General features: G+C 46.8%; 1 protein-coding gene across 1 annotated transcript in view; it reads right to left on the reverse strand.

The window, feature by feature from the left end:
* The window catches only part of Cdk6 (cyclin dependent kinase 6), a 205718-nt gene extending 204566 nt beyond the window's left edge, over positions 1–1152 (reverse strand). The window contains exon 1 of the mRNA XM_076861099.2: positions 835–1152. Within this exon, the coding sequence (XP_076717214.1) occupies positions 835–1067 (233 nt within the window). The 5' untranslated portion in view covers positions 1068–1152. The remainder of the gene's footprint in view (positions 1–834) is intronic.
* Between the last annotated feature and the right edge of the window lie 8036 nt (positions 1153–9188).

A 9188-nucleotide genomic window follows, 5' to 3' on the forward strand; every position in this document is an offset into this window, starting at 1 on the left:
GGAAATTCCAGGATCACTAAGAGAACACCATTATACTAAGTCTACACACTTTTTTTTAATACTGGTTACTACTCACAAGAGAGACTGTTAACTGCTGTCTTCCCACCAACTTGCAGAAAAAGTCCAAGGAAAGCAAGGAATTTAAAGATACCATAACATGGACTCACATCTAACCCTTGGGAAAGGGAATCTAAGGACTGTGTCAGTCCAGAGACTGTTTGAAGTCAGACAACAGGTAACAGTTTTTGGAAGACATTTTTAAAATGACGCTGCTTAACACTGATCATCAGCACTGAAATTCCTTAGACCACCAGAACCCAGTTTTACTATGAAACTTTAACAAAAAGAAACTGGGTGTGATTGGTAAACATATTCTTGAGTTTCTTCATTTTCTTTAAAGCCGTACTTACGCTAGGCTCCACCCTTAAAGTCCAGTCCTACTAATTATCACCTGCAACCTGTTATCTTTCTCACTCATTTTCAGTTTCTCAAAAATTCCCCATGCCAGAGAAAAATATGTGGGGGCTGGCGGGGAGTGCCTCGAGTTGGTAGGTTCCACGTCCCTAAAAGGCACCCAACTCCCCGGGATCCCCTTCAGGACAGGCTTCGGAACTGCCCAGCAGCGGGGGAAGCCTGCGTAGGTCTCTTGTTCTGACTGGTCTTTCTGGCTGGTAAGGTCACCGGCTCTGGCAACAAAACTTACTCGGTCAGATCGACGGGTGGCCCTGGCCTTCCCCAGTCCCCCTTCCTGGAACCTTCCTAAGTCCGAGGATCCCCGGCCCGGCCTCACCAGAAGCACTGCCCCCGACGGTGCGGGCGTTGCACCCAGCTCACCTGACCACGTTGGGGTGCTCGAAGGTCTCCAGGTGCCTCAGCACCGCCACCTCGCGGATGGTGGAGAGCGGCATCCCCTCCTCGCCCGTCTGCACCCGCACGCGCTTCAGTGCCACGAACCGGCCTCCGTTCTTCAGGTCGCGGGCTTTGAACACCTTCCCATAGGCGCCCTCCCCGATCTCCGCCACGCACTCGTACTGCTGGTCCGCACGGCTCAGGCCGTCCTTCTCCATGTCGCCTGGACTCCTCCCGGCACGGCGCCGCTGGGGCGGGCGGGGGTGCGCTTGGTTCGCTAGTCTCCTCCGGTGCTCCCGGAGCTCGGTCTTGCTCGCCCTCGCCCCCGCTGGCTCCGGCGCTCCGACTCAGGGGCTTTCGCGGCCGCTGGACTGGATGGAGCGACCTCTCCACCGGCTGGCGTAACCCTGGTGCCGCCGCGAAACTCCGCCTGCCGAGTCGCCGCCGGAGGAGCGAGTGGATCCCTCCTCTTCCCTCCCCGAAGCGAAGTCCTCTACACAGACACTGCAGCGATTACATAGTCTCTGTCCGAACGCGTCTTGGTCCACAGTCTTTGCACCTAAAAGAGAAGACGGGAAGACAAGAAAGTGCAATCAGACATCCCAGAAGCCTTCCACGGGGTTCCTCTAGATTCCCCTCCTCCTCCTTCATGAAGCCCGAGTCGCTACCCTCCGCGAGCTCCGGCCTTCTCCAAGCCTCCTAATCCTTCCTGGTTTCACCGAGAAAAGCGAAGTTACTTTTCTTTCCCTGCAGGGCTGGAGCCGTCTTCGCGCGGAGAGGTTGCAGGGGCCCCTCGGGGATGAGCGCGCCGCGCGGGACGCAGTGGAACGGGAGGGGGCGTGCCGAGCAGCCCAGAGTGTGCTGGGAGCGCGGGGGGGAGGGAGGCGCCGAGGACGTCAATGTCACGGCTTAATATTTATACCTTTATGATTGTGTATGCGCGGCTACCCTCCTCGCCTCCGGGGACCTGGACGTACAGGGAGTGGGGGTCCTGGTGCCTTCAGGGACCGTGCACGATGTGGTGTGAACGGACTGAGGGTCCACCCGTTTGGGGCCGCAGAATGTGGGTGGGGGCTCTCGGGACCCTGTAATCCGATGCTGGGAGTGTGCGAGAAGGGGTGGTCAGACATCTGCTCGGAAATTGCTTCCTTTCTTTCTACTTTCAGTTTTTCCTCGAGGAGACATTTAAAAATGATTCGCACACGCAAATGGTCTTTGGGGGGTAAAGGAGTCTTGGTGGGAAATGGAATTCTCCTCCGATTCGGAGGACCTCCCTGGTGGAAACCCAGGGAAGACAACCATCGGGTTGGGGAAGGCTGGGGCTACTTGGGGTGGGAGGACGAGAGGCCCTGGTAGGGAGGGAGTCCCCCACGGGAGCCCAAGAGTGGGAGAAAGGGATGTTCGCCACACTTTCGCTTGTCGTGTCCTTAAAAGAGTAACTTAAGGAAGAAGACACCATAACCGTGTCTTGACTTGAAGTTTTCTGATTTCAACCAGAGCAAAACGCCACCTCCCTAAAAAGGGTGGGGGTGGAGGTAGTAAAGGCTATGGCTCCTAGGGTGAGGGAGAGGGGGCTGTGCCGAGGGTACCCGGACTCAGGAACCTTTCCCCACTGCCAGGGTCGTCCTGATAGAAGTAGCGCGGGTGGCTGTTCCACTGCCCTTTGGGCCAGGTCCTGTCTTCAGCTGGGCGCCCCCAATCCCCAGAACCCTCTGCACAACAAAGTGCCTGAAAGGGGTACCCTAACTTTCCCTCCCCTATACAGGACGTAGGGAAAACCCCTCCCCCACGGGCGCCTCAGCCACCGCCGGACATTCGCCACGCTAGCAACGTGTCCCGAATTCCCAGGACACCTCGGAGTTACCTGCCCCGCAACCGCGGGCCGCTCGCCTTCTGCCAGGAATTAAAGAAACAACAAATAGCACGACCCCCACGGTGTGCGGGCGGAGCGGACCGCAGCGAGGGCAGGGCCTCTCAACACTTACTCTTTTCAAAACTTTCCTTAAAAGCCGAGGAAAGAGCCCCCAGAGCCTGCCCCGGGGTCTGAGCCAGGTCGAGGGCCACACAGGTAGCGGGGGAGCAGCCGGCGGCCGCCCAGTCCTCCCCTCCCACGTCCCCTTCCCCCTCCCGCTCGAGTCCAGCCCTGGGCCCCGCCGCAAAGGAAGCGTCGGGGACGTCCCACCCCCGCAGGGAACTGCGCCCGCTGCCCCCGCCCGGCCCCGCACCACCCGCGCTGGCTCTCCCCCCTCGCTCGCGGACGGTCGGCTTCAGCAGAGGGAAACGGGAGCAGCAATGCCTTTTCCCCCCCTCTCCTCCACTTTTTTTTTGTTGTTGTTGTTGCTTTCCCACGCTGGCTGAATGTGACTTGACCCCATTTCAAAAAAGTTTGACATAGTGCTTCAACATTTCCGCATTCCTCCGCGACTACAAAGGCTGCAGCCGCCTCCTTCTGCTTTCTGTCTCTGCTCTCTGTCTTCACACTCAATGAAATCCTTCATGTGCCTCTCCCGAAGCCTGCCAAGCACCGCAAGGGTCGCCACCAGCGCAGCGAGAAGAGGCCGCACCGGGGACCGCGACTCCCGCGTGTGCGCACATGCAGATGCGCCCACGTGCACACGGACCAGCGCGCTGCGGGGCCCAGAGCTGCTCGCTGCGGGCGTGCATTTTAACTTCGATATTTTAAGTAATAAAAATAAACTTGGAAACTAAAGCAAACGTGCGTCCTCGCGGGGCTGAAAGCCTGGGCACTGGTCGGCTGCGTGCACTCCTCTGTGCATAACACGCCCGCGGGGCTGCCAGCAGGAAGCCCGCGTTAACATTTATTTCATGGTGGGGAAGATGGAGCCCACACCCACACCTCAACAAGCTGCAGAGGGAGCTTTCCTGGGGAAGTAAATTGGGGGGCACGGAAACACGTTCTCCAGCATGGAGTCCCCAGAGGCAGTGCATTTTACACGGTGAATGTAGATTATTATGTGAATGTCCGAGTAGAGTTCAAGTTCCGTTTGGAGAAGTTGGATGAGAAGTGTATGTGTGGGTGTTTGTGCGCACAGATATGTGGGAGCTGGCACAGGATCTTGGTATCGGGGTGTCCTAGTGCGGGATGTCCCCCTCCCGCCAGATTAGATAAAACTCCTTTTAGCTCCCCAAACCCGGCCCCCGTAACTTACCCCATCTCAGTTCGTAAGGGGTTAACCAAAGTCGATTCCGAGGACACACAGTTTCCCCCCACCCCCCACTCGCCCCCACCCACATTCTTGCCTCCGACCCTAGCAATCCCCCAGATGTCCCCTGGGACCCCCCACCCCGAGCCCACCCACCAGAGACCGAAGCTCCTCACCTGAGGGGCCCAGGCGCGTCAGGTCTCCCGAGGGGGCTACGAGTGTCACTCAGACCTCCGCACGTGTCCACCGCGCGCGGAGCAGGTAACCAGACTGGGGAAGGAGTTACCAGCACTCTCCGGCGAGGGCGAGGGGGTGGGCACAACGGCGGAGGGCGGAGGGACCGCGGAGGGCGCCGCCCGCGCCGCTCGCTGGGGGCGGACGGGGGCCTCGGGGCTGCGGCCGGGGCTGGGGGCCCGAGCTGGGGAGGCGATGGGGGCGGCCGCGCGGCAGGGGCGGAGGCGGGGACCCGCGACGCGTACTCAGCCTGAGACCCACCGGGCGGCGGGGCCAGGGGCTCGCGGCGCGGTGGCAAGCAAGTGTGCAAATTAAAGCCTTCCGGAGAGGGGGGAGGCGGCCGAGCCCCGGCCGTGCTCGGAGCCTCCCAGCTCCCCAGCAGTCCACTCCGAATAGGGGGCGAGAAGGGAGGCGGTGGGGGGGGGGTAAATGAAAATTTCCGGTTTTCACTGCAACTGGAGTGGGGGATCCCGCAACTAAAATAAGCGGCGTGAGTGGGTAAGGGTGGGAGGTGTCGTCGGGAGTCGGCAGAGTTTCCACACCCAGGGTCGCCCAGAGTTGGAGTTTTGACAGGGTGAGGCGGGGGTATCGGCGGTCTGTGATGTGGACGGATGGAAAAAACACAAAACAACCAACAATAATTAAGAGGAGCCGGTGGGGGTGGTAAATACCAAGACTTTCCAAGAAACCGAAAAAATCAGACCAAAAAACAACTCTTTTCTATTAAGAAAAAATTTTTTTAAAAAGTTGGCAGGATGCCTTGTAGAAAAGAAAATACTAATCTGTCCAAGCACTTTTCACTTTCAGCATGAACTACATTTGTTTTGTTTTCCTTCGCTTCCTTTCGGCCTCACAAAGCCCTATCTTTTCCTTTTGGACAGAGGCTATGGTTTGGAAATCATCAGGACTCTTGTGGTTAACGATCTACTTGAAGGGGCTGGCGAGGTCACAATTATTAAGTGGTTAGCAACTGCTGAGGGTTCACTAAGGTATTTTTGAGGAGCTAAAAAGACTAAAATTTAGTGTAAATAACAGAACTGCAAGATAATAGACACACGTGTACACACACACACAAAGAGGAGTGCTTAGTTTAAGTGCATTATTGAAATTTTGAAATGTGAAACCTTGTAAAAATGTATATTGTACCTGCTGAGAAGACCTGAATGCAATTATTTCAGGTGAAAATGAGATTTTGAAGGGGGGAAAAGTCTTCAAAGCATCCTACAATAAAGTAAAATAGCTATCTTTCAGGAAATAATTCAGTGTTCTCCAAAATCTGTATCTGTAGAACATTTGAAACCCTTTTTAAACATCTTAAAGCAAAACAAAACAAAACAAAAAGAAAAAAGCAAGAAGAAAATAGAAATATTTTGGTGCTTTATAGAAAAACAAATACCCAACAAAATTTTGTTTGAATTGGAAACATTCTGTATAAATCTTTTGCTTTTTTTTTTAATTATAAACCGCATCACCAATTTCATTGTAGATCAAATTTTTGCCTTTATAAAATTAATTCTATATTGCAGTGTGAAGAAAGGTTAGGGAAATAAGAATTGATGCATTTCCACTAACAAACATTTTGCAATGCATTATAATAATTTTTCTTAAATAATAAAGGTGAATAATTATATCTTTAAGCTTAAGATTTATAAAATTTATAAAATACATTTGTGTTTAAGAGCATATCTTCTAAAATAAAATCCAGTTTCTGAATAAATTTTGCATTTGTTGTCTATCATTTTATATTATACATTTAAGAAAGCAAATTAGAGTTTATCTTTACATAAAATATTGAATGACTACAAATCACTAATTGGACTTCAAACTAGAGATACAAATAGGAATCTTCCATTTTGATAATTGTGCCCACTTATTAAGGCTTTTAAAACAATATTTGCTTGCTAGTAATTAATATGTTTATATATCAAGAAATAATGACCAATAAATAGTTACAGGAACCAACACATGATGGCAAGAATTTATTTGAGTAAATAATTTGTTTTAAAAACATTAAGCTGTAAAAATCTTTAAAGTTAACAGAGGAGTGTCTTTTCTACACTGGGTAGTATTTTTAATTACTGGATTTGACAACAATCATTACTAGATTAAAATTTCGATGAGTTAGGTTTTAGATCACTTGGGCAATGTAAAAAAATGTCATTTTATTTAATTATGTATATAATAGCAGGTGTTAACTCTCTGTCCTCTTCTTTTTCTGGCATAGTTTATGTTTTATGTTAATTTATCATTGTTCTCTCTCCCTGGTTATGGTTCACTTTAAATCCCAGTTGGTAAAAAATTCAGACTCAAGGAAGTTTTACAATGGATTGTACAAAATTAGTAAATATCAGATGGTTTTTGTTTATGGATAACTTCCTCTGTGGATACAGGTTATCATAACAAAATTTCTACAAACTTTATGAACTGTGAACCAAATTCCGACTTCTTTGTTTAGGAGTCTTCTATGAACAAAAACACAGTATTCGAGAGTAATGACTGGACCCAGTATTTTCATACCACATATCAGAAATTCTGTCGTTACAATTCAAAATGATCTTACAGGTATTTTAAAGTTAGAGTTCATGGACTTATCCCTATTGTGTTGTGACTTACAACAAAAGTTTCCCTAGTGTCATATAACATGTATTTCATGTGGGAACATTTTTAAATATCTGTAAATGTTTTCCATTACATGGAAATTAAATGTAAAGTTCTGGTTTATAATTTTAACCTTGTTAAAGAAATGAGTAATTTTAGAAATTAGGAATTATATAATGGATGTCTAATTCTACATCATCTCTGATTTATTTGGCTATTTGAATTTCTAACATGCCTTTTCAAAAGCTCAGAAATGAAATTTTGCTATAATTTATAATTATTTTAATTGGAGGTTCATATGATTTTTGTTTATAAATTTCTCCTGTTTGCTATTTTAATAAAAGTATTTCTGTTTTAATAACTTTGAAAACAAGTTACCCTGTGTTTTAAACTGATTTGTATATATATGAAAAATGTTGAATAATTACCACAGAAAACCGTACTTTTGGTAGAAACAGTATAATATTGTACAGTGCATTTTAGTGCATTCTTCTGCCCCTCCCTAGGCATTTCCAAGATATTTTATTGGGTTTTCTCCTAAAATATAATATTGAAAATTTTCTAAATACCCTAGGAAAAATCAATTATATTATCAACTTTTTCAAATTTAAATTTCTGAACTTCAAATAATTTTTAAAGCTCAGTCTTCTAAATAAATTGCTTCCAGTTGATTTGGAAATGATCTGGGTTTTTCTCTTTTTATTGTTGCATGTGGTCTAATGCATTGCATTTGAGCACTGAGAGTTGAAAAGATGTTGATGTTTGCTGTGATGGAAAGAAATATATCATATAGTAATATAAGGAAAAAAAAAACAGACATTATTATCTTTTGGAACATTCTGTTTCCATGGGTTCTTCTACTCTATAATTAACTCTGTGCAACATGTCTGTACTATGTTCATATTTGTATAATTGTCATAATCTTTTCTATTTTTTCCTTTCGATAAATACCCATATCTTCTTTTTCCTTTGTGTACGTGTATGTGTTTGTGCGCAAATACCTGTATGTTCTTGGCATTTTGTTATGACATGTTCAAAACATGTCCTAAAGATCCTTTCATCATCTATATTAGAATTCTGAGTAATCAGAAAAATAACTCTGGAAATAGGTGGTGATGATCATATTGAAATACCTACATTTCCTTCCAATTTACAACGACCTATCATTTTCACTGGCATCTAGCATTTCTTTTCTGAGATGATACTGCACACATGGCCTAATAATTGTGTTGCTATAGTTGCTTTTGGTTGAGCTAAAAGGTGTGTAGACTTCTTAGACCATTCAGATGGAGCAGGGAAGGTACAACAAACTAGGGGAGAATAATGATAAAGTGGGATTTGGGAGGTAGGAGGAGACAAAGAAGCCACCTGGGGAGAAACTTCTGTGAATGGCCTGGCAGCAGGGGCAAGTGAAGGAGGTGCATGCTGAGGTCCTGGGGCTAAGAAATGCAGCCCCAGTGCCCTAGGTATGGTGTATCCAGGCAACCTGATTCTTTCAGAGTGAATGGCATTCTGTGTCTCTTCTATTATGCAATTAAATCTGACTTATTGAATGAGATTGTATAGTGTGTGTGTGTCCATATTCATGTCATTCTATTTTATGTTGTCTTATTCTGGATTTTTCCTGAAAATAATATAGAATGGAATTCTTTGCAGAATTCTTTAAATTCCTAGAAGAAAGTATACAGTAGCGTATGTTTGTGGAGCAAACATTTTACCACCGATTACAGAGACATCTAATTTTTAAACTCTATTATAAATTCATACAAAGTTACTCTTCTCTTTGTATTGCCAGTACCTAGCATAGTAACTGGCATGTAATTTATGTCCAACAAATGTTTGTGTATGGAAAGGTTGGCTTTGTGTCTTTCAGTCCCTTATCTTTGGAACAACTTCTTTCTCTTTCTTTCAGGGGGATATATTAGAATTTTTAAAATGTATGCCAGCAGAGAATTTTGATAAAGTTTAAAGATCAGTGTGCTGATGTCAGGACCTCAGAAGCACATCTTCTCTATCTGCAGTTCTCCTTTTTAATCCTCTTCTTTAAATCCTGTCATCTTTTTAATGCCCAGATCCTATAAAACTTTTGGAATTCCCCCAGCAGGAAGATACCCCTCTTTGCTCCAATACCTTGAGACCTTTCACTTTCCACCTCATTGGAAGCTTGATGCCCTGCTATTCACCATTCTGAGCTCCCCACTAGAGCACCTACCAGGACTTGTTCCCTTTGACAGTCCTCCAACTCCTGGCTTTGTCTCCTGCCTGTAATAGGTGGCCAGTGAATGCAGTAATGGTTCTTGTCATCTTCCAAGAGTGTTACAGAATCAAGCAGACACAGAATAG

The sequence above is a fragment of the Callospermophilus lateralis genome, chromosome 1 (assembly GCF_048772815.1).
Source record: "Callospermophilus lateralis isolate mCalLat2 chromosome 1, mCalLat2.hap1, whole genome shotgun sequence".
NCBI lineage: Eukaryota > Metazoa > Chordata > Mammalia > Rodentia > Sciuridae > Callospermophilus > Callospermophilus lateralis.